This window comes from Leptonotus elevatus, chromosome 17 (assembly GCF_054856555.1).
Source record: "Leptonotus elevatus isolate MCC_2025b chromosome 17, RoL_Lele_1.0, whole genome shotgun sequence".
In the NCBI taxonomy this organism is placed as follows: Eukaryota; Metazoa; Chordata; class Actinopteri; order Syngnathiformes; family Syngnathidae; genus Leptonotus; species Leptonotus elevatus.
Window position 1 is genome coordinate 11,180,454 of NC_141255.1, and position 25,809 is coordinate 11,206,262.

At 38.8% G+C, this 25,809-nt stretch overlaps 1 protein-coding gene across 1 annotated transcript in view; it reads left to right on the forward strand.

Moving 5' to 3' along the window:
• large1 (LARGE xylosyl- and glucuronyltransferase 1) overlaps positions 1–25,809 on the forward strand; it is an 85,417-nt gene that overhangs the window by 41,583 nt on the left and 18,025 nt on the right. Inside the window, exons 5-8 of the mRNA XM_086059701.1 lie at positions 5,765–5,888; positions 7,142–7,313; positions 17,504–17,608; positions 21,311–21,423. Coding sequence (XP_085915827.1) covers positions 5,765–5,888; positions 7,142–7,313; positions 17,504–17,608; positions 21,311–21,423 — 514 coding nt within the window. The remainder of the gene's footprint in view (positions 1–5,764; positions 5,889–7,141; positions 7,314–17,503; positions 17,609–21,310; positions 21,424–25,809) is intronic.

Genomic DNA, 25,809 nt, shown 5'->3' on the forward strand with positions numbered 1-25,809 from the left:
GCTACTTCCTGCTCGGACACTTTGCAACCAGCACCAAATATGGACAAGCTTATGACATGCTGCCGTCCAAGTGCGGCGTATAAGTGCCTTAATGCTTCTTAGGTATGCACGTACAGTAGGGTTCTGAAGTAATGGATGAGAGAGTATCTTAGTTTTCGGTTCATTGAATTTCTATTCACAATTAATGGATCCGCGTGCACTTACTGCCGGATGGAGTGCATTATGGTCCACCACTCAGGGGTTGTTTTAGTGCGAAGATGGCCACTCAGGTGTGGCTAAAATACAGAGAGGTTGACTAGGCAGGGTTAAGGGGGGGGGGGGGGGGGCTCTTCTGTGCACATTTTAGTAATTGGGTCGAGCACTTCTCATAATTAGAGCAAATGTCCTCAGTATTTCCTTCCATTAGGCTTTTGATTAATTCACTCCGGTAAGCCAACAGTTGCTAGAACCGTGGTTGGTGGGCTGTTGTAACGTGAAATAATCACAAGTGTGAGTTATTTAAACAGTGACCGGGGTTGAGCAAGTCTTCCAAACAACCATAAAAGTTTGTTCCAACCCGTGAGCACGTTTCCCTGACTGTCTTAACAGCAGGGGAGAGAAAGCGGTTGTTTTATGACGTTCAGCTGCCTGACTAAAGGTGCTCTTTGTACATTGACTTAACCGAGGCAAGGTCACACTCACGACAGATTGTTATTGATGCGCAGCTTTGGACGCGTTGATATGATTTAGACCTTAAAAAGGGTACGCTGACTTGAAGCTAATGGGAGATGACTTTGGCAGGACAAACAGAACTATTCTGCGCTCTAAGCAGATGATGAGTTTGGATTTAGACAGGCGTGACCTTTTTTTTTTTAAGCTACGGAGCGGTCACCAATAGCGCGGCTAATATTCCAACACCCTGAGGCAATGTTGAATCAAATGAGGGCTTTAAATGTTGACTCACTGTTGTTTTGCCACTGAGTGACAAGCATGAGATCAGACAGCAGCTGGCGAGATCAGCCATGTTGGCCTGTCCTCTGTTAGTGGCGAACACTGGATGGATCGGATTAGATGGGCCATTGATTGCCAAACACCACGGGACCCCGTGATGATAGGACCTGCAGCATTTAGCAAATAGTCTCTCCTGCCCGACTGCCGCCGTCGTAGTCAATATCGGATGAAATATTGCTACCCCATTGAAGATTGGAATCATTTCCCTTATTAGGTTCTTGTTCGTTTATTTCTTGTCAACTACATTTCTGATTTCGTTTGTCGCTGAGCTCAGATGATACTTTACAATGCCTGCCTCATCTTCAATGAAACCCTCAAAGTGATTCAAATGGGTGCACTAAGAGGAGAGATGTTGGTCAATATTGGTTTGACTCATTGTTCTCTAATGTCACAGTCTTAATGATTTAATGGGCCACCTTTCAGTGTTGCTTACTGCACACGTTTGATTTGCTTAAAGGGGGCGAACAAAATTGACTTTTTAATTGCTTGTATACAAATAGTTGGGTCTCTGGGCTGTCTACCCACCCATAAAGTGTGACATTAAACAACCTTGCGAGTCTTCATCTGCTTTTTCCTGAAAATGTGAGTGATCCCTTCTGGATTTCTGCCCCTGCAAAGAGTTTCTTTGCCAGTTACTTGCGGAGACGGTGTGGCACCCATGGGCAGTTCAAAATGTTTGTGTTTTGTGCTCAAGGCGGTGTTCAGGAAGCAACCAGTCCCATCCACCATCTGTCCTGGTCCATAACTGCTCTCTTGCCTTATTCGGCCCATTAGCTCGTATCAAACTTTGTCCTTCCATTCCCCAAGTCCCACTTGCACCGAGCCTCTAGTGCCCACCATTCCAATGCCAATTCTAAATGGGGTTAAAGTCTAGAGGCAAATATCTGTCTAAAAATGGTACCTCGTGCTTCCTGACACCTTTATTTGTGCTCAAGTGAGATCCCAGAACTGTCCCACAGTGGTTTGCTTGCTCCACATTCCAGACTGAAATCTTTTTGGTCATTGATAAGTGGTTTTCTTAAGACAAGACAATTCTACAATCTCAACCTACTGGGCACTTACTACCATATTTCATGGTTTAAATAATCAGATGGGCCATTTTGGCCCTATTTTATGGCAACCACGTCTTACCTTATGCTTTTCAATAAAGAACCAAAATTTATTGTCAGCTGAAACATGTAGGCCATTTTAAAGATCAGCCAATGGAAAGTTATTACATATGTGCGGGCAGTGATCATTCAACAAACTACTAGATTACTTAATTACCCTCAACATATTTTTTTACTGCATTTTAGATAACATTTCTAAATTGTAGGGGCTGACCGATATGTATTGTTTGAGGCCGATGCTGATACCGATTTTTGGCAGAACAGTCTCTCTTCCTGTGCGGTTTGGCCTATTGGGGGCAGTGTGGTGCCGTGCATCCATGGCGTACACACTTAAAGTGAGTACAGAAGAAAGTTGTGATTCTATTAAAATAATTCGTTTTTCACACATTGGAAATAATTTATGCCTCTGCATAGTGTTATCTGTATGGATATCTGTGTATGTATTCCCACAAGATTTGTGTGTGAAGATTTGTTGTTTGAAAGAAAAAACTCTCCAGACGATGCTAACTTCCTGTTAGCATTTGAATGGGATCCTCCCTTCACATTTAGCATTAGCGCTAGGCTAGCAATGTTTTTAAACAGCTTAAAGGACGCTTAGGGACAACAGAATAACCAGGATAACATATGCTACATACTTGCTAGTTGCTAATGCTACGCAAGAAAAATGGTGCATACAGACTACTTTCGCAGCATTGGAAACTTAAGGGGAAAATAATCTGCCATTTGGCCCAATTGGCTGATTGTTTTGGCCAATGTTTGAAGGCCAATAATCGGCCTATTATAATAGTGTGAAGAATGAGCGGTTCAAAAAATGGATGGATGATTGTTAATGCTTTGAGTTACTGTATGTCGATGCTTGTCGATTCACTCGTAGCTGAGAAATGAATCAGTGCCCCTGCTCCATGGACAGCATTGTGAAAGACGCAAACCTGATTATCAGGATGTGCTTGACACATTCACTTTTTTTTGTCCACAAGCATCCAGTAAAATGATGGATGTTATTTGTCCAAAGGATGTCGGGGCATTATTTGCACTGCCCACTCGTATGGAGGCGGCGCTGCATCTCTCTTGTGCAGCTCGCAGACTCCGAGAGTGAATGCAGCTGACACATTGTAACCAAAGTCATTCAGCCTATGTTGTCCTGTGGCGCTGTAGCCAAAGTCATTCAGCCTATGTTGTCCTGTGGCGCTCACTTCCCCTGTTAAGTTTCTCTAATTCTTGACCTGCTTTAGATTCCTGAATACCTTCTGTGTGCATACACCCTCCTCGACACGCGCACGCAAGCCGGTGTTTGGTGAAATGCATTTAGCAGCATAAATCCCTTTAAGCTGTCTCATCTAATTTCAAAGGAGTCCCAGGATAAAAGATGCCGTTCCTCCTGGGTCAGACTTTATTGTCTCTTCTGTATAAGCCTTGGCCGTCCTGTCTGATGAATCATCTCCTTCATGGCGTTGTGTCTCCCCGAGGCCGCGACGCACGCTCCGTCCAAACGATATTTAGATTAGCAAAAACAATCTCCGCTAATGGTCGACATAGTTGCTTGCTCCAGAGGTTTCATGCATATCACGCGCTCTTCATCAGCAGATGCAGTTTAAGATGAGGAAGACTGCTTAGACAGTCAAATGTACTTGTTCAGGCGTTCAGGTTAGTTAGTCAGTTGATTCGATTGACCTAGGGGGTTTCTTTCCCAATGCTCCTATGTTTAACCCAGAGGTTTTTAACCATGTTGGAGGTACTCACCGGTTTGCTATGTGAATTCACCGAACCCTTCTTTATTGGAAAATAAAATGTGATTTTTTTTTTCTCAAAAGACATAGGTATGGGGTTTACTGGTGAACAAAATGAACAGGAAGAGTAGCCTTTTCCTCGAATCTGGCTCTCTTCACCTTAAATTCAGAAAGTGTTGTGTTGTTGTATTCCACATCTTTATACTGCTTAAGGATTTGTTCCTTTAGTTTTGCTATATAGCTAGTTGTGCTGGACTGAAATTGCTTAACCTAGCATTGCAAATCATGCAGTTAGGACGCCAACACTCAACTCAACTCAATAGAGCACTTTAAAACAACCACTAGTGTTTTCTTAAGTTGGAACAGCAGGCACAATGAAAACAGCAGAGGCCGCAGAATTGAACCCTGTGGAACACCGTACTTTCTGTTATACATGTCAATTCATATCACACATATTCGTCCAACCGCTTAATTTTTTTGCTCAACATAATTAGCATGAAGGGATTACAATAATAAAGGGATCGCACGACATACCATCACAACTGTCACAAGTCGACGACTAAGCGCACTAAATTCCCTGCAGCACGGATAGGCCAGGCAATGTAGCGTGATCACCTGCAGCCAATGAAGGCCTTTCGGGGTGTATCATCAAGAATCAATTGAGTCGGGTGTGTCATGACCTCTGCCGAACCCCTGCGACTGACTCACCAAACCCCCGGGGTTCAATCGAACCACTGGTTTAACCTGTTTCATTTCTGAAAATGTATCTGTGATCAGAATTTTGCCCAATTGTAACATGAAATAGTTGTGCAGCACATTTAAACTACAACCAACCAACATGTTGAGACATGCTGTAAACGAGTTCCTTGTGCAGTGTTGAGAATGATCTCATGCATACTTCAGCTTTAGCCAGACTTAAACACCATCTTGGCATGAATTGTACTGTGTTAGGGCTGCAACCATAAACTCATTTGCTCCCAAAAACATATAAAAACGTTCTATTTTAAATATTGCCATGGTCCCAAAAACGTATTTGTTTTTTTTAAGGTTTAAGGTTAAGCAGAGTATAAGAGATCAACCAGGGCCATGTTGTGTGTTTCAAACTGATTTGTGATTAATAATGAAACTTAGCTATATTCTAATGCTAATTGCTGCAAAACAGAAACAAATACAAATGTACTTTTTTCCCTGAAGAAGAGACTCTAATCTTTCTTTTGGTAGGCTCTATGTTTTTATAGCAATAGAACACGATATTCTGTGGGCCTTGCAAAATCTGTCAAAATCCAGTAAAACAGCCGGGAGCGAAGGGGCTTGCTTCAGTGAAAATGGCTGGGAGTGAGTGAGTTCATTGAATAATTTGATTATTTATAAAAAAAAGCTTGTCACAGGGATAATTTTTCCACAGAGACTAATGTTGCTGCAGTCACACGTACACGTAAGTCTGGCTAAAGCTAAAGTATGCAGTTTCTATGTCTACAATCGCAGACACAAAGGAGTGTAGTGTATGCTAGACAAAATGTGGAAAGGCAATCTTCTCATGGTCGGCACATAAGACAAGATTTGCCAATTAGTACATTAATCGTTATACATTTCATTAGAAAGTTGTGGAAACTAATTACAGTACGTACAGTGATGAGTATTTCCTCAAATAGTGGGCACTACATGCCTGGCACCATGTTTTTTGCCACTTAAACGGCATTATTGCTTTGATAGGCATGAAAAGTGCATTTGATGTGAAATATTCTTCAAAGTAGGACAATGAGTGTAAGATTTTTTTTTCCCACACTCTGGTTTGAAATGCACAAAATGCACTTAAATTTATCATTCAAGCATATTTTAACTTATAGAAAGCTTTGAAGTTTCTGTGAATGTGCATAAAATGTATTTAAGCCTCCGCCGTGTGTGCGTGCGTGCGTCTGTGTGTGTGTGTCTCCACAGGCGGAACCCCCTCCATTTCCATTTCATCACCGACTCCATAGCTCAGCAAATCCTGTCGTCTCTGTTCCACACCTGGATGGTTCCTGCTGTCCGGGTCGACTTCTATGACGCAGATGAGCTGAAGGTGAGAAATACCTGCTCCCATTTGCTTCACTGACTCACTGCCTTACTTCCTGTCATGGTACCTGTCCTTTTTTATAATGATTGCACTTTTATTACGCTTCCCACTACAACATCCTTCTTATCTCAAAAAGAGTCATTGCTAACAAAAAAGTTTGGAAACAAATTACATAGCGGTGGGTAGACGCCCCGTGGGCCGGCACTTTTGGGGCCAAAGCAGTGCTATTTAATTATTATATTCCTCCATTTCACCCCAAGAGACCGACACAAAATCATAATCAGGAATAATAATAATAATAATCAAGAGTTGTTTTTTTGTTTTGTTTTTCCTCAGCCCTGGCAATGAGCTGAAGCGTCTCCCTTCAAATATTGGCTTCCACCCTAATTGATGCCCGTTATTAAAAAAAAAAAAAAACATAAATAAAAGCACCTCTCCCCAAATAACCACATTCCTTTTTTTCTTTCAGGAAAAAAAATCAACAACAAAAAAAAACGGGTGGGAGATGTTATCTTATTCATATATGACATTTGTGGTTTTCACATACTAAATACTGCAGCATTTTAGCATTGCAGCAACGGAATGAATGCCCTGGGTGTGATGCCTGTAACGTTAATTCTATTTAAGCAGTTTTTTGCAAAGCGCATCCTTTGCACACAGACAGCGGCGGAGCAAGCCGTGCCGCTTGTGCCGCTTGTGCCGCTTGTGCCCGTGCCTTTGCGACAGGCAACATTGAGTCCTACAGATGATGACGCTCAGTGAACATAAGCGCTTAAATGTGTATTCAGGGCACTTTTTCCCCCACCACTTGTCAGAAAGAGTACATTTCTGGAAGCTAAATGCCAAAAAAAAAAAGTGCCCTGTTTTAATATCTAACTTGTCCAAGTTTAGGAAACAAAATGAAACCATATTTTGAGCTAGTTTGCCTCCAATAATAATGTAATGCAGATTGCCAATTGTGCTATATTTTAAAAGAGCAGCAGATCTTCATTTTTTTTTTATATATATGCATCACATCCACTTTTAAATGCTTTTTTTTCCATGTACAGTAATAAATAAAATTAATAAAAACTAATGTACCCACAATAAATACAATGAATCTACTCTCCTATTAATTGGTGGCCCAGCCTGCTAGAGTTGAACAGAATGACCAAAAAAACATTTATTTATTTTTTATCTCATTAATTGATGAAATAATAAGTGGAATACCTGATACTCGAAGAAAATTTGATAGCTGACTTGATGTTCTAATAATGCAGTCTGAGGTGTCGTGGATCCCCAACAAGCATTACTCCGGAATCTACGGTCTGATGAAGCTGGTGCTCACCAAGACGCTTCCGCCGGATCTCCAAAAAGTCATCGTCCTGGACACGGACATCACGTTCGCCACGGACATCGCTGAGCTATGGGCCGTCTTCCACAAGTTCAAAGGTAATGCGGGATACTTTTGTTGTGCTTTAAAAAAATAATAATAATAATAATTATCATTATTTTATATAATATTGCATTTCTACATTTGTATTAATTGTATAGTCCCTAATATGGTGTTGACTATAAATCAAAATATCATTCAAATACTATTTTGCAAAATGTTATTTTATTATCAGGTAAGCCATTACACTAAAAGTTGCAGACAGGTCCCATATTGATAGAAAACCTAATTAGCAGCTTTTTTTCGACATTTAAGGAATGTCTCGCCAGCGTTAAAGACATAAAAGGCAGCGTGTGCCACGGGGGCACAAAGTCCTGCGGGCGAATTCATCGGAGAAAGTTAAGGTTGCGGGAAGTCACGTAGGCGCAGGGTGGTGGCGAATCACTTGAAAGATTTATCGGAGCTGCTGTCCTATATAGCAGCGCAGCCGGCAGCGCTTTGGATCAATCTTCATTAACAGTCGACTCCTTTGCCGCACCTCTGCCACCCACTCCTTGTCCAGTCGGGCTGAGTCGTTCGTTCCCATTATGTTTAAAAGCAAAAAGTATAGGTGTCAACATACACTCGGGGGAAATGCTGTACTTGAATTCAAGCAACTTTTTACTCTAGACAGTTCATGCTGTGGGTGTACGGCAACTGGGGGTGTAACGCAAATCTGAATCGGAACATGGGAGTACATGGAGATGGTCACGGTTCTTTAGTAAGCTGCAGTAATATTAGCCGTTCTTCACGGAGGATAAAGGATATATGCCTGTGGGTAAGTTCAAATATCCATGATATTGTTGCTCCTTGTTGTGAAGTGACTGAACTTGAGTTCACTGCCACGATACAGTGCTCGTATCTCAACCTTTCCTTGCAAGTCAAAGCAAAAATCTGTCTTAAAAACAGCTTGTATCTTGAGGTACCACTGTGTGTTTGAGATATATTATAATCTACAGCCTGTATACAGAAAAATTCTCATTGAGTGATTTATTTTTCCTTTCCTTTTTTTTTTTTTTTTTTTTTTTTTAGGATAATAATAGTAATGGCCTGCCAATGGTAAGATTTCATTTTGCGAATGAGTCATCTAATAAGCTTCCGCTGCCAGCCTGGTCGTCTCACACATGAATGAAGGGGATGGATTGTAAACCAGGATGTGTGCAGTTGTTTGAAAAGCTCAGATGGTGGAGGAAGCCGCTTTCAATGTTAGGTGCATAACAAATTATAAGACGGAAATCTAAATGACCAAAAGTCCTGCTCACCACAGCGATGCGAGGAGTCTCATTCGATTTGCACAAACTCTCTTCTGGGGATTTTGGGCTGTTAAGTGATTTTTGCTGTAACTTTTTTTTAACAATAACTGGTAAAGGTTGTATTGTTTTGACTGTTTGCAATCACATTCCTACGAATGCATTCCAATTTTAACCATCACAGCCATTATTTGGTCACTTTGTTACTTTTAAACCCGACGTTATTGGCCTTTGGTCCTGAAGCGCAGAATTTTGCAATCGATAACTGACATATATAAAAGCTAGCCTCCAATATGAACTGTGCTTTTAGCCCGAGCTGCTGTTTTATAAGCACGTTTTATAGGGCCTCAGTGCATAATGAGTGCTTGTGATGCTCTCCAATGTTTCTTTCAGTGTTGTTTTCATTGATCTGCCTGCTTGTATTGTTTAGTGGTACTTTAAATGCCGTCTGAAGGATATTTTCATCCCATCGAGCATAATTGTGGATACACCGGACCCCATGTTTCTCGATGGCTTTGACACTTTGTCAATTAAGTGCCGTGCCCATCAGTGGATTTAATTTTCCTGCTGGCCTGCAGGTCTTTTCCCCCTGCACCCTTTTTGTTTTCTCGTACAATTATGGCAGCACGGAGCGGTGTCCACTTTTTGCCCCCTTAAATGCTGACTCGCTGATGGATTCTAAAACCACAAGAGTGATGTACATCGTTTATCCATCCAGTGTCAGAAAATCCCTGCTGGTTTCCTGGAATCCCTCCTCAATTCTAATCAGCAGATATTCTAAGGTTGTGCGAGAGCTCTAGAGAAATTAAAAGTAGCACTCCAGACCCCATATTTCATTTTACCGTCATTCCCATATAGCGCGGCCTCCAGAAAGCGCAGTCCGTGACCCTTGCCACTTTTGACAAATTTGAGGTGTGGTATCAAGCAGCGGAGGGCAGGCAGGTTGAGGTCAGGTAGGTTTAATGTAGTGGCGTGCGGGGGATTGAGCAGTGTGTTGTAATGCCTTTGAACTCATTAATTCTTCAACATCTCTCAGGAGCGCCGTGTAGTCCGAGCCCATTTCTCTTGCATTGGTGTGTTCCTGTTTCTGAACATGATGTACAGTGCATGGCCACCCGATGTTAATGCGTTGTGCACCCCCTTCCTTCCTGTTGACATATTGCACCTTATACTTTTTCAAAAGGATTTTTTTGTGATGGAGCCACAAGTATGTATTGTATGCGCGTGTCGATGCAGAATTGAATGAATCAAGAATTTACTGTACTTGAAATGTGTGTTGCATGGAAATATAAGTAGGTAGTAAGGAAGAAGTATCAGGACGCTGTGGATTCCAAGCTTGTAGGAAACCAGCCAAAATAATGTATTGTAGTTAAATACAAGTGAACTGTAGTAAGGTCAGTGATTCTTCCAAGTACCACTAGAGGGAGCCCATGTAACATACTCTGAAACGAATGAATGAAAGTGTTGGAATAAGATGATCACTGATCTGTATATATTACTGGATAAGCCCAAGAATTTTGAAGCCGCGAGGTCGCCATGTTACTACTCACAGAAATCTTTCTCAGCATATTATCCTACACTCTAAAACGTTAGGTCAAAAATAACCCAACTATGGGTCAAAAATGGACCGATCCTCTACTTGGGTCGATTTGACCCAACTTTGAGTCAAGAAATGTGTCTCATAAATATTGGTCCGATCCTTTACTTGGGTCAAAAAATTGGGGCATTTTGTATAAAACAACCCAGAAAGTTGGGTCAAATTAACCTGTAAAGTGGATCGGTCCATTTTCGATCCATAATTGGGTTACTTTTGACCCAACTGTTTTTAGAGTGTATACATTTACAGTAGCCAAATTGGAGAACATTGGAGACAGTACAGATTATAATTTATGTTTTAAATTTGTTAAACATATACAAGAGGACTTCAGATATTTTACAACGTGCCTTAACTCATTTGCTCCCCAAAACGTATAAATATGTTCAATTATAAAAGTTTTAAGTGTCCCAAAGACATATTTATAATTTTTATGTTTTTTTTATGCTAGAGCATATAGAAGGCAAAGAACGGTTGAAGAAATTGTAGTTATTACACAAACGGCCAGCAGATGGCAGCAGAGCAAAGGAGATGAACCAGGGCCACGTTGAAAAAAAACCCCTCAATTACTCACAATTCAAAATTGATTTTTGAATAATGAGGAAACTTAGCTATATTCTAATGCTAATTGCTGCAAAATGGAGTTATTCCAAAAAATCGGCCAGCAGGTGGCAGCAGAGTATGTTTTGTGTTTTAAACAGATTTATGTTGATTTCTGAAACTTAGCTATATTCTAATGTTAGTTGGTGCAAAACGGAAACAAATACAAATATACTTTTTTTCTGATGAAAGAAGAGACTTTAATCGTTCTTTTGGTAGGTTCCATGTTTTTTTAGCAATAGAACACAATATTGTGTGGGCCTTGCAAAATCTGTCAAAATCCAGTAAAAGAGCCAGGAGTGAAGGGGGTTGCTTCAGTGAAAATGTCCGGGAGTCTATGAGTTCAATACATGTATAAATGATATGCTTAATGATGTTTACAGGAGGGAACTTGTATATTTTATTATACCTGTAATTCAACAAAAGATGCATCTAATATTAGGGTCTAAGGAATTAAGCGATAAAAGAAAAAGCGGGTCTTCAAAGTAACAAATGCCGTCCACTTGTTAAAAAATAGTTGTTGGTTGTTTTTTTTGGGGGGGGGGGGGTCTTTGTCTAACACTTGAATTTGCTTTACTTTTACTATAATACACCTAAGACTACTTGGGTAGTAAAATAAGTCATTTTGAAAAACACTTTAAATTTCTCACGTCAGACTTGCTTATAAACAACACCTATTACAAACGGTAGACATTTTTCTTCTTCTTGAACTGCGTGGCATGTTTCTGCCTTGTGCGAAAGGTCAGAAAAACATGGCAGCACTCGTTGAAGGGAATCAATACATTACAAGACACGAGATTGTGACCAGTGGAAAAACTCTTCTCATTTCCGCTCCCCATTCCGTACTCACTGGAGCGTGGAGCCTCTCATCACCACAGAGCGCAGAAGTAAAAAAAAAAACGCCGGCCACCTGTGGTGTCAAATGTGCTCCTGTAATCACACACACACGTAAACATATTATGCCATTTTGACAGTTGTGTTTAAGATTACAGTATTCCATCCGTTTCTATCTGTCATCTGTTTAAGCTTCCGTCTGCCATTCATCAATATTTATTTGTGTTGATACTCCAATGGAATCAAGATCTTTAAAAAAATAAAATAAAAATAAAACATAGACGAATGATACTATTATGAAAAATGCATGACAATCACAGCTCTGATTATGAGCCAGGCAAACCAGCGATCATATGGTCAGTTGATTGTGTTAAAATGCATGAGCAGCAAAGATGAGAGAGACGAAAAAGGACATGAACCATGTGATGACGACGATGATGGTGATGATGATGATGATGATGATGATGATGAAAGACATTCTTGATTAGGCCTCATTATGGAGTAATTCTTGAGGGTATAGGCACTATCTTCCACATTCTGATTATTTTTCTCCACTTAAAGCCTGGTAAACACTTACAGATTATCAGCATTATAACCAAATGATTTTAAACCAAAAGCCCAAAAATGGTGTGCCGCTAACAACGGGACATAGTAAACAAACAACATTTTGAAAACTTGACATTTCTTAATTCAGATGGATACCTTTTGGGGGTTTTTATAACCACTGAAAACATTATAAAATGTGCATTTTGATCATTTTCTCTCTCTATACCACATCATAAAACAACCCTGTTTTGCAAAATGTCTCACAAAATGTTCACATAACAGCAATTTTGGACAACACTGATAATTAGCTGCCATCGAAAGCTAATTATCTCCACCGTGACGTCATGCCTCGTCCCACTGCCCCCGCTGCCATGGTTAGAACAACAGACCTGATTTCAGGTGATGCCCAGCCCAACTACCTGCCCTTGAATTAGCCGCACTTAGTGTATTGCAGTTTCCGAAGTGCGGCACACATCATTTCTCTCTCATTCAGCACTTGAAACCCCGTGCGTCAAAAAGGCTTTTTAGCTGATCAGTTGGTGTTCAAGGGCACCGGGACAAAGATGATGTCCCGGTGACAATCAATCGGCTTGCCCTGCCAGCTCGCGATTTAGCGCTGCGTTTTCGCTACACTTTATTTGTCTGCGTGCCGTTGTGGTGTTACATTTCTGCCACGTGCTCGTATCCACAACATCCCCTCCCTTTTGGTCTGCCCACTTTGCTGCATTGCAGTAATACTAGTAAATATTCAACATTTATTAGCTCCAACTCCATCTGTTCATCTTCAGCTGGGACTGTTTGAAGTGCACAAAGAAACACAGCGGAAAGCTTGCCAGGGCAATTGTGGCATAATACAGACCACTGTGCTCGCAACACAACTTGTTGTTTACTGCCCACGTTTGTTGTAGCCAACGCTTTGCCCTTCTCGTTCAGCCTCCTTTGTAATAAGATTGCAACAACAAAACATTACAAATCCATATATCCCTTTTTCCAATTTCGTTGCTTTTTCTCATGCACATGGGATGCTTGGCTATTTCATCATTTGGCTGCAGTCGTTTGTTGGTCTGCTTCCAATTTGGTCTCATTTCTAATGTTCCTGTAGTAATCAATTGCAAAGTCCTGTGTTCATTGTACACAATGTAGTAAGATAGTATTACAGTGAACGTGCCCTGTCCTGAATAGCGCCTGCACCAAAAGAGTTTTGCAATTGGGTCGAGATGTCATAAGGTGGCACCAACGGCATCCCATCTCCATTATCCATCTAGTTAGTATGGGCGCAATCAAGAACCCATGTTACATACGTCCAGTTTCAGTGCTCCAATATATCAACTTTATTCTCATAAGATTGCTTTTTTTCCTCATATTGCTTTATTGTTGTAACGATAAAAAGGTTGCACTCCCACTTTGTTTTATTGTATTACCAAAAGCTCATAGGATTGACATGTAGTAGCATTGATTTATTATTTTTTTATTCTCATAATACTGCAACTTTTTTTCTTGTAATACAATTTAACTCTCCACAAATACGGAAGAGGATTAGGGCCATTGAAGCGAGGAAAAAAAAAAAGTTTGTCTTTAGAGTGAGAATTTTCACTTTAAAGTCAGAATTATGAAAATAAAGTCAGAATTCTCACTTTAAAGTCAGAATTCTCACTTTAAAGTCAGAATTATAAGATTAAAGTCTGAATTCTTATTCATTTTCAAATTTGAATCGTTTGTTGCTACACCCCTATTTGTTAACAACTTTTCTCTTTGTTGTCATATTATTGACAAAAAGAAAAGGTCTTGATAATATTACAACTTTATTTTAGTAAGATTGTGGCTGTGTTATTACAACAGCATTTATTTTTATTTTAATATTGTAACTATATTTTCTGTAACTTTGCAGTTTTTCCTTTTATTATGATATTCTATGTAATAGAATGGCTTAATTCTCATGAGATTACGTTTTGTCAGCAATTAGGACTATTTACTCTTATTGTAATTTTTTTTCTTATGATACTACGACTTCTTAAAACATTGCAATTTTTTCCCCTTCTTTTAATACGGTGACTTGATTCTCAAGGGATTATGACTGCTCTTCTGCTCTGCTGCTTTTTTGTAATGACGACTTTTTCAGTTGGCTTACTTGTGCAATAGAGCAGCAGGTTTTGTGAAAGCCTGTTTTATTTTATAGCCCCAACATTTAACAGCAACAGTTACCCAACCAATAAAACCCTCTTTTACCACCCATTTTAACGAGTCTCACCTCGATCACCGCCTTGATTGTGGATGGCCTCTGGTTTAATGTGCGGGTAGCCCTAATGGGTCACATGCATGTAATCATGCATGTTCAGCTATGCAATGATTGGAATTCCTCGGGGACCGTAAAACCTGTTGGTGATTTACCAAATCAATAGCATCTCAACCGTACAATGCACATTTTTCTGCTTTGAAGAATGTGTTTGTTTATTTATTTTTGAAAGTGCTGATTCAATGTCTTTGGCTGACAGTTGAGCGCTTTGTTTGAGTCCAGACGCCAGTTGAGCTACTTGCTATTTCTTTGATGAGTTTATTTCAAAAGAGACATTTTGATTGTGTCTTTGCTTGCTTTTGTCTGTCTTGCCAACTCTCCGTTTTTTTTTCTTCTTGAAATTTGACAGCCAGCAAAGGCTGCCAGCCATACTGTTTTTCCCAATTAAAAAAGTATTTAATCGTGTTCTAATTTATCAAGGTCACTATGTTAATGTTTTTTTTCTTCTTTTTCTTTTCCCTTCAGTCATGTTTTCCTCTTGATTTTGCAACTCTCTGATGGTTTCTTTCAAGAACAGCGGGAAGCTGAGTAATTTAAAAGGCTCAGTAATTAACAGTTTGTTACTAAGAAGGAATTCCTCCACAAATAAATGAATGCAGTCGCTACCTGCTCCTGCACTTAACATGATTGACGACAAGCTAGTTAAACTTTAGCATCTACATTAAAACGCAGCCGTGGTTGTTTTTTTTGCATTTCCTTTTACGTTCGCTATGGTTAAACACAGTTTGTAATGTAAATGGTGTACTTTATTTATTATTTGCATACAAATACAAAAAAGTAGCAGTTGAGTTTTTAGTTATTTGACAGGTTTTTCTATTAAGATTCCATCCATCTATCCGACTTCTTTATTATTTGTATTACATTCTGACTTAAACGGACTATGATGTTGCTAAATTTATGGATGTTGTAGTCATTTGTCAACTCTTATTATTGCGTTTTGAGGCAGCATTAACATCCAAGAAATAAGAGTCCAAAATAAAGTTTTTTTTTGGGGAACAGGCCAACAATTCAGTCAGTCTTGAGTCTTTCACATCGATCAACTCTTCAATTCTTTGTTATAACATTATTACTTATAACATTTTATCATTACGCATAAGTCCATTCACTTTTTTACCTTTTTGTGTGAAATGTATGAATGGCATCAGCCTTTTTCATCTCTTGTAACAGCATTCGATGTTTGTTGGACACTCCCCACTCCGTCCGCAGTAATTTAAACATGGCACGATAATGAATATTTTAACACCTAACACTGCTTGAATAAACTTCGGGGATGTTTGGGGAGCAGCTCAATTTAGAAAGGACCACAAAGTTTGATTGAATTACCTTTTTGCTTCTAATCATTTCTCTCAGTCATCACGGCTGCCTGCTCAAACAATCTCCTGATTATCCTCCTTGGGGCCTTTATTGAACCCCCCCCCCCCTTCCCATCATCCATGTCTGCTGTCCATCTACTTGACCTTTACATCCGTCTGGCTTGTCTCGTCGCAATCTTTCGCCCTTAAGCCCACGTACATTCCTTCCATCCTTGCCTCTCTAGCTGGATTTCTGCTCTTCATTAAAGTTCCGCCTCCTTCCTCCTTTTACCCTCCTTCTGTGCGTTTATACCATCCATAGCTCTCAAGCTTTCAATTCATGTGAGCTAATTATGGAACTCCCCGAGTGACTTTCGTCATGGCAGTGTCGGGTGGCAGTTAAGGCCCCCCACCCCCAGTTTGCCTTTGACTCAGACATAAAAGCCAGCTTTATGAGGGGATTAAGGTGCCCCTGAAGTCTTGGCCGTTGATCCCTTCCGACCGTTTCTTTATGCAGACAATATGAAATGTGCTTTTTTTTTTCTTCTTCTTCTTTTTTTAAGTCTCCCACATCTGCTCTAAGAAAAGCATTTCATTGTTTGATCTTATCATTGTTTGTTCCTAACGTCATTACATATCTTTTAGTGTGATAAAAAAAAAGGTTGTAAGTATGCATTTATCAAGCTCTTTAATTCACTGCCATAAATTCATAATTTTTTTTAAAAAAAAAATACAAATTAGGGGCGACAGGCATTTAAAAATTGTAATTGTAATTAATCGCATGACTTCACTAGTTAACTAATGATTAATCACAAATTGTATATCTCTTCTAAATGTACAATAAAAAAATCTAGGTTTTCATACCCATGTTAACAAGGTAGTGGGAAAAAAAGTTTAACTAATAGAAATAGTTCAAATGAATTTTTGACGTCTATAGCCGTCAATGGCAGTGAATGAATTAAAAAAAGAAAATATTTAAAATTTGGGGCGTCAGGCGATTAAAATTTGTAATCGTAATTAATCGCATGACTTCACTAGTTAACTCACGTTTAATCACAAATTGTATATCTGTTCTAAATTTACAATTTATTTTCTAGGTTTTCATACTCTCGTTAACAAAAGTTGAAAAAAAATTTAACTAATAGAAATAGTTCAAATTCATTTTTGACGTCTATAGCCGTGAATGGCAGTGAATGAATTAAAAAAAATAAACGATTATTTAAAATTTGGGGCATCAGGCGATTAAAATTTGTAATCGTAATTAATCGCATGACTTCACTTGTTAACTCACATTTAATCACAAATTGTATATCTGTTCTAAATTTACAATAATACATTTTCTAAGTTTTCATACTCTTGTTAACAAAAGTTGAAAAAAATGTTAAACTCATAGAAATAGTTCAAATGAATTTTTGACGTCTATAGGCGTCAATGGCAGTGAATGAGTTAAGCAAAATGAAGCTTTTACTGAACCTGGAAAAGGTGTAAGATCTCTGATAAAGAACATGAAAGAGTTCAAGCTGACTTATTCTGTTTGGAGTTTAATAGATTGTTTTGCTACCATCTTGTGGCGTCTTGATGCCATTGAACTATGTTGAAGTCAGTTGTGGAGTGAAAGTTGTATAGCCGGAGGAGGACCAAGGCTTGGAGGGAAGCAAAACTCAAGCACTTTAACAACAACTGCAGAAACAAAACTTGATTGCGGGCCAGTATGTGAAAATGCGTTTTGTCTCAGATTGGACCAAAATGGTTGTTTACTTCCGTAATGTAGAGTCACACTAGATATTTGTGCTTCTTTCAGGCCAGCAGGTTCTTGGTCTGGTGGAGAACCAAAGTGACTGGTACCTTGGAAACCTGTGGAAGAACCACCGGCCATGGCCTGCCCTGGGTCGAGGCTTCAACACTGGTGAGTACCAAGTTCACTTTGATTGACAGTTGCAATTTTTTTTCCCCCCTTCTTTATAGCACTTGTGCTTTTGTTATATTTAACAACAGACAAGCACATATCAGATACGCGCCAGATTTGTATCCACATTTGTAGGAGATCTGATTCCGATGTGGAGAAATCCAATTCTGTATTTCGTATTTGTACTAGAGATAGACTGATACGGTTTTCTCGGGACCGATACCGATTAATAGTAATCAAGGACTCCGATAACCGATATTTAAAGCCAATATTCATTTTCACTTAAAGGGAAAATATTGGCATCAAAATTTGAAAAAAAAACACAAACTCCAGCTCTTATGTTTGGGGGGAAATTTTAAGCACATGTTTATTTAATTATTTTTAGGGTTCGTAAAATATAGTCTTAGTCATTAGACATCTTTGTTTTAAAAATCTAACAAAAAGTTCCAGGATTTCACAGGGGCAGTAGCATGTTTTCAAAAGTTAAATAAAAACTTAAACAATTGGTTTCTACAGTAAATAAAGTATTTACATTTTTACTTATCTTAGTTTTAATTTCAAACAAAAACAGAAGGTGCAGAGAATTCCCAAGGTCATCAGCATCTCTGAAAATTGTTCCCTGAAGTTAACACTTTTTTTAAAACGGATGTATTTATCGGCCATATGATTCTTCAAAATGGCCGATGCCGATATTCATCACAATGCTCTATATCGGCGCCGATAATCTGCATTAACTGTCTAAATGACCTATTATATGACAAAATGTAATGCTATTAAAAGCCATGCTTAAAAAAAAAACAATCTATACATGCATTAAACATTAATTTCCCACACTTTAAAATGTCTTCTTTTCTTCTTTTTTTTACACATGCTTGTATTAAAGGCTGTTGCCAAATCAATATTAGTTACAAACTTGAATTGACAACATTGATTTTTAACCACATCCTCTTTGGATAACCTTTTGTTTCCACCTTGGCACAGTCTACTTTTGTTAATAATAAGCATCATAAAAGTGAGCTGCAGCAAAGCGTTCCATAAAGAGCACCAAGTGTAACGGAACAAAAACAATAAAGTGTTTGTTTGGGGAGCTTTGTAAATAAAAATAGAATGTGCCGGGACTGATCGCATCTTTAAAAATAAAATAAAATGACTCCTCTAATTATGGAGTGAGTACCGCTAAACTGCATGTCGGTGTCACTTGCAGTGAACCTACGTGACGGAATAAAGAACCAGCGGATATCTGGAGATCACAACTCATCTATTTCCTTCTTTATCTCTTGAGTTCAAGATTAGCATTCACGGGCGCTACCGCAATGTATTTACCTCAAATATACAATGGAGAGAAGAAAGTGGTGTTTGAGCTTGTATTAGTCCAGCACTGTAGCCTTTTCTTAAAAAAAAAAAAGGTAAAAGTTATGTACTGTACCGTATTATGATCAAACTGGGATACTTTCTAGTACCTTTCGAGAGCTCCTTGTGCAAGTACAAAACCCCACCGAGAGCCGAAATGATGAGTCATGCTGCAACACGCCTCATAAAAAGCCGCTGTGAAAATGTTGTCATTCCAAAGCTGTTACAAGGTGACAACAAGGTCGTGTTATTCATCGCAAATTACAATTTTTTTTTTAATTTACAGTTCAACCAAGAATTATTCATACCCTTTTTTTGGGGTTGATTGTTATTTGGATATCTTTTTGTCGTTGTAAAGAAAGTGTCAAAAGACACCCTGTTAAGAGAATGTGAATGTGTGTCCAAAATGATTCGTACCCTTGACATGTCCTTTGCGCATCTTCTACCACCTCAAAAAAATTCTAAAACAGCTTTCTCAAATGGATTGATTGCAGCTGAATTAATTATTTTTCTAGATGGAGCCAAACTTTGAAAATCTCAAATGTATATTTGATTGGAAGGCTCCACAATGGTGGCTACTTGTCCACCCAGATAGCACCCATTTTACTAATAAAAATGACTTATCTCAAAATGTCGTATTTAGTATGGGTGGGAATCTTTGAATGTTCTCACGATTCGATTCCAATTTTTGGGTCTGCGTATCGATTCAGATTCGATTAAGAGCGATTTTTGATTCAAAATGATTTGATTGACAATGATTTTTGCTTCAATCTATAGATGTGCAAGGAATTGTAATGATCTACTCCAGTCTGACTCGCTAATGCTAATTAGCGCGCTAGTCGTGGCACTTTTATCACTCAAAAGAAAAACTCCACGCTGAAAAAAAACCACAACTTTAATTGGAATAACTTGATCGTGACTTTTTCCTAATACTCTCTAATGTGGCTACAACTTAACAGTGTATCAGACCGCGTGGAACCACACTGCCCCTCAGTGGCCAAACTGGGTACAACATGAACAGAGCTCCAAATAAATGCACACAGACAAAGGCAAGACAGTATAAAATAATTTAAATAAAATCGATTTTGGGACATTTAAAATCGATTCTGAATCGTACTAAATGAGAATCGTGATTCTTATGAGAATCGATTTTTTTTTTGGGCACACCCCTAGTATTTAGGGTATCTTTAGAGCGCATTTACTTTTTTTTTTTTTTTAAATATAGAGTAATAAATTTGTACAGTAGTTGCTTATAAAGGCAGACATCTCTCGAGCAACAATCATGCCCTTGAACCAACATCTAATCTTCCGATTGAGTGGCTCTTCATGACTGGCTAATCTTTCTATTAAGCTTTCAAGTTTTGGACGGAACTGGGGAGCAGAACGGCTGTTTGTAAAGCACAGAAAAGTGACTCCAAGACTCCAGTCCAGCTGCGGTCGGTCTGCTGTGCGGCTTCGGCCGTAGCAGCAGATAGAGCACAGCAGGAAATGAAAAATGGTTGGTTTGCGCCAATCTTATCCCCCTTGAAAATTGGCTGCCTAATTTTATTTGTAGCTGCCAGTAAGATTTATTTTATTAGCAAGGGAAGGGAGAAGTTTCCGCCTTTCTCCAAGTGTTCCCTTTTAGTTTTGGGACAGTTTCCTTGAATGATTTGTGTTTCTCCACAGATTTTAGCATATTTTCTGCATGTCTGTTTGCGGATATTATCTCGGTAAACACAAGGCGTGTGATTCAGAGCCTCGTGAATGGGACTTTATCTCGCTCTCTTGTTTCTTAACTCATTCACTGCCATTGACGGCTATAGATGTCAAAAATCCATTAGAACTATTTCTATTAGTTTAAAAAAAAATCCCACTTTTGTTAATTTTTTTTGTTAAGTATGAAAACCTAGGGGGAAAAAATTGTACATTTAGAACAGATATAAAATTTATGATTAATCGTGATTTAACTCGTGAAGTCATGGCATTTATTACGAAAAAATGTAATCGCCTGACGCCCCTAATTTTTAATAATCTTTTCTTCTTTTTTTTTCTTCTTTTTTTTAAAAAGTATTTTAACATTTTTAATAATCTTTTCTTTTTTAAAGAAAATATTTTTAAAAATTAGGGGCGTCAGGCGATTAAAATGTTTAATCATAATTAATTCCATACTTCACTAATTTCACAATTAATCACAAATTTTATATCTCTTCTAAATGTACAATAAAAAGAATCTAGGTTTTCATACTCTTGTTAAAAAAGTGAGAAAAAATTGTAAACTAATAGAAATAGTTCAAATTATTTTTTGACGTCTATAGCCGTCAATGGCAGTGAATGAGTTAAGATGCCATATCAAAGGTGTGTCCTTTCCAGGGGTGATTTTGCTGCTCCTCGATCGACTGCGAAAGCTACGATGGGAGCAGATGTGGAGGCTGACTGCCGAGCGGGAATTAATGAGCATGCTGTCTACTTCGTTGGCAGACCAGGTAAAACGCAAACATCCCCGCTTCACTTTACATTGTCATACTCTGGTGTCGCTCTTCCATGTCAAATGCAATCGATTTCAAAGCAATTGTTCCGACGGTACGAGCGACCTGACTCTCTGTACATTACGTTCTATTTTCTGTTCAATTGATTATGTTGCCAATTTTACATCATTAGTAACCTTGCTTTTGCAGTGGTCAAATCAATCAAAAAATAATTTCTTTAATCTCAGTAAGTACTGAGCAACTTTTTACTTATCATTTCTTTAAAGGGCCAATGTGTAGGAACGTTTGCCATCTAGTGGTGAACTAATAGAATGCAACGTGCATTTTGAAGCATGCGTGCTCCGCGGTGCCTTAGAGAGACCACATAAGTTTGTCTCCTTCTGGTATCCGTAGCAGAAAGATGGCAGCGAAACTTTTATGATAATTTTATTATAATTAGTGATTACTAGACCTACGATTATATTTAAAAAAAAATGTACGCTGATGTGATTTTTTTTGTGCATATTATTTAAATTAATAGTGGGATTTACATTGAATGAAAACATTGAAAATTTTTAATCAGACCATAAGTGTCGAATGGACTACAATTTTAATCAGGAATGTCAACTATTGCCCACTAAAACAATAATTAATTCAATCTTTACCAACTTATTAATTTAGCCACGATGAAGTGTCTTAAACTCTGTTTAAACTTGTCAAAGAAAAATCTGACTTCTCACAAGCAAGGTTATTTTAGTTAACATAACGAAAAAACTATCAAATTCAACAGCAAAAAAATCGTTAACGAAATACAATAAAAACGGAGAGAAAAAACTAACTCAAACTACATTTTACGTATACGTTAAATGTGATTTTAAGTAGATTTATTCTAACCCCATGGTGTTTTGTTTTGTTTTGTTTTGTTTTAAATATAGTTATCAAGTAATACACTTTTTTTTCTTAAACTAAAACTAACACTGAAACTAACTAAAACTAAATGAAAACTACCGTATTTCTTTGCACTATAAGGCGCACCTTCAATGAATGGCCTATTTAAAAACGTTTTCCATATATAAGGCATTATAAGGCGCATAGAATAGAAGCTACTGTAGTGGCTGGGGTTGTGTTAAGCATCCACTAGATGGAGCTTACTTAACCAATATTGATCCACATATAAGGCGCACTGTCGGTTTTTGAGAAAATTAAAGGCTTTTGGGTGTGCCTTATAGTGCAGAAAATACAGTTAGCATTTATTAAATAAGTAAAACTAATAAAAGCTAAAAGAACCACACCAAACGAAATAAAAACACCAAATGAAATAAAAACTAACTCAAATGAAAATTCCAAAACTATAATAACCTGTTTCCCATTTTTTATCAGTTAGTTTTTTACTTTTGTGGCATACTTTTTTCCGAAAAGATTTTTTTTCTACTCCAATTGGTACCACTTTTGTTCTAGGGGTGTGCCAAAAAATCGATTCTCATAAGAATCGTGATTCTCATTTAGTACGATTCAGAATTGATTTTAAATGTCCCGAAATCGATTTTATTTAAATTATTTCATACTGTCTTCCCTTTACTTATGTGTGCCTTTATTAGGAGCGCTGTTCATGTTGTATCCGATTTGTAGTTTGAGAGTAGAAGGAAAAAGTCACAATCAAGTTATTCCAATTAAAGTTGTTGGGTTTTTTTCAGCGTGGAGTTTTTCCTTTGAGTGATAAAAGTGCCGCGAGTAGAGCGCTAATTAGCATTAGCGAGTCAGACTGGAGTAGATCATTACGATTCCTTGACCATATATAAATTGAAGCAAAAATCATTGGCAATCAAATCATTTTGAATAAAAAATCGGTCTTAATCGAAAATCGGTTCTGAATCAAATCGCACACCCAATCGGAATCGAATCGAATTGTGAGACATTCAAAGATTCCCACCCCTGGTGTCTTCCACTGTAATTAACAAAAAAAAATGTAAATGACCTTTTCAGTCACATTAGCATGAAAATGTGTTAATTAATTCTTAGCTCCAAAGTTCACAGACCTCCACCAACACTGCTGCTATGCCAATGCAGCACTTGAACCAACATGAAGGGAGTGCCCCCCCCCCGCTCCCCATTTAATTTGTCAAAATAAAATGGGCTTGAACTTTTCCTACAATTCCAAGTAATATTTCCATTTTTGTGCACCTTGCTTTGAAGACAGCTTTCCTTTACAGTACATGAAGAAACATGAGCACTAAAAGGTTTTTTTGCGTTGTGACATTTGGCTGAGACAAGCTCGGCTCAGGCCAGACGGATTTACATTTCATTTAACAACCGTTGAAGACGCGCTCCATATGGACGCTTACTGGAGCGCGGCCAGAATGCGCTGGACCGCGCCTTTGCCGCGATTGTGGTGACATCTGGCCAACAGGAGTGACATGTTGCCACGCTGTGACAACTTCCCACCCCCCCCAACAATCATGTCAGCGCCACAGTGCGGTTCACAATAGTCGACCCTGGTCTCGCTGAAAAGGGCGTGTGGGCGGGAAACAGGGTGACATCGTGCAAGCAGGGGACGCAATGTTCGCCGCCAAGAAATTCAACAAAGAGGAACTGCAGCGCTGCCTCTGCTTAACTGTTGCGGGCGACTCGGCGTAAAAGGCTCCAAATGTCATAAATCAGACCGTGATGCTTTTTTGTTTTAAGCCATTTTCACGTGTCTGGAACGAGGCGACCCCGTCATGGTTAAAACGCGGCCCATTTATCATTTATGGCTTTTTCACGCTGACCAGCCTGCGGCCGCGCGGCACCGTCGCACCACGCATATATTGTCGGGGCGTTCGAGCCAGACCTTGGCCAAGGATCTCCCCCATTATCCGCCAGCCATCAGCGCTCATCTCGATGAGTGGTGAGTTTATGAGATTTTAATTAAACCTTCATTAAGTAAAGTCCCGCAAGGTATGCAGTTTGGAAAATGAACAGGGGGGGGGGGGGGGGGGGTGGTTGTGGTCTTCCGGAATCATTTGAGCATTCCATCTGCCTTCCACCGTATGAGCCACTCCGATGGTCTGTCAAGCCCTCTTTATCGCGCCATTTATTACGCAGTTATTGAGCTTTTATGTCTCCCATTATAGGCAGTTGCGGTGGCCGTCGCCAACTGTTGCCATGTGAGCCGCAAGATCTTGAGCATTTATCTTGAACGTATTTAATCGCGCATCAATTTAAAAACGTGATCGCTTAAGTTATTTAGACTCAGAAGAAGCAAGAATGCGGCATTTTAAGTACCGTTAATTGTTCATATATAAAAAAAAGATGTCTGACGATACGTGATATTATACATTTCTATACTATTAGAAGTGAAAGGGGGGCAACGTATGAAGTCGATACCCCCACTACATGAGACGTGGCTAAATTATTCACACATGCTGAAATTGAAAATGCTTTGTAAATCTTCTGAGATGGAATTCAATAAATATTTGAGCCTCAGGCTGATCCGGAATAATTATATGCCTGCTTTCAATATATGTTGAGGTCTCAAGATCCATTTTCCTCCTGATTTATTTTCCAGGGAAATAAATAAACTAATCGGAATGTGATTAATATTCGGTCTGGATGCACTAATTGTGGCAAAGCAAAGCGTGCATAATGACCAAACATTGGCGTTTTGGGCCTTATTAACATAACCGCATGATTGAGATCAAAAGTGCAAGCTACAAAATCCTTGATTTGTCAACATTTGTTATAAATGGCGTCCCCTCTGAAAATTTGAGTAGGGCTCCCCCTGCTGGAATTTTCATTTCAACTTCATTTAAATAGGCAGTTTTTGCGTTTAAGAGTGTGTATACAATGTGTCCCTGATTTAGAATTTAGTTTTTAGTACATACAAAGTTCCAATGTTTGAGGCCAAAATGCTTGTTTGGGGGTGAATAAAAGTCAAAACTCTTCCAACCATGCATTTAATCTTTATTTGTGAACCTGAAGAGACTAACATGTCTTTTTTTTTTTTTTTTTTTTTTTTTCTTCTTTTCTCAGAGCTCAGTATTGTTCATTCGGAAATGTCATCATCATTGCTCTTTTTTTTTTAAATATATATATATATATATATATACACATATATACATACATATATACATATATACATACATACATACATACATTTTTTTTTTTTGTGTGTGTGGGTGAGTATGTGTGTGTGCGTGCGTGCGTGCGTGCGTGTGTTTGTTAGCTCACCAGAAAACCTATTAGAAAAAAAAAATCTCATACCGTTCACCTAAATCGAACACCAGGAGACCCGAGGGGACCGAAGAAAACCAAGGAAGGTGAAATCCAGCACCGACCAGACACCCCCCACCAGAACTCCTCCCCAGCCCAAGAAACATCCAGACCCCAACAAATCCAAAAAACATAAAATCAGGGAGGCCTCAAGAG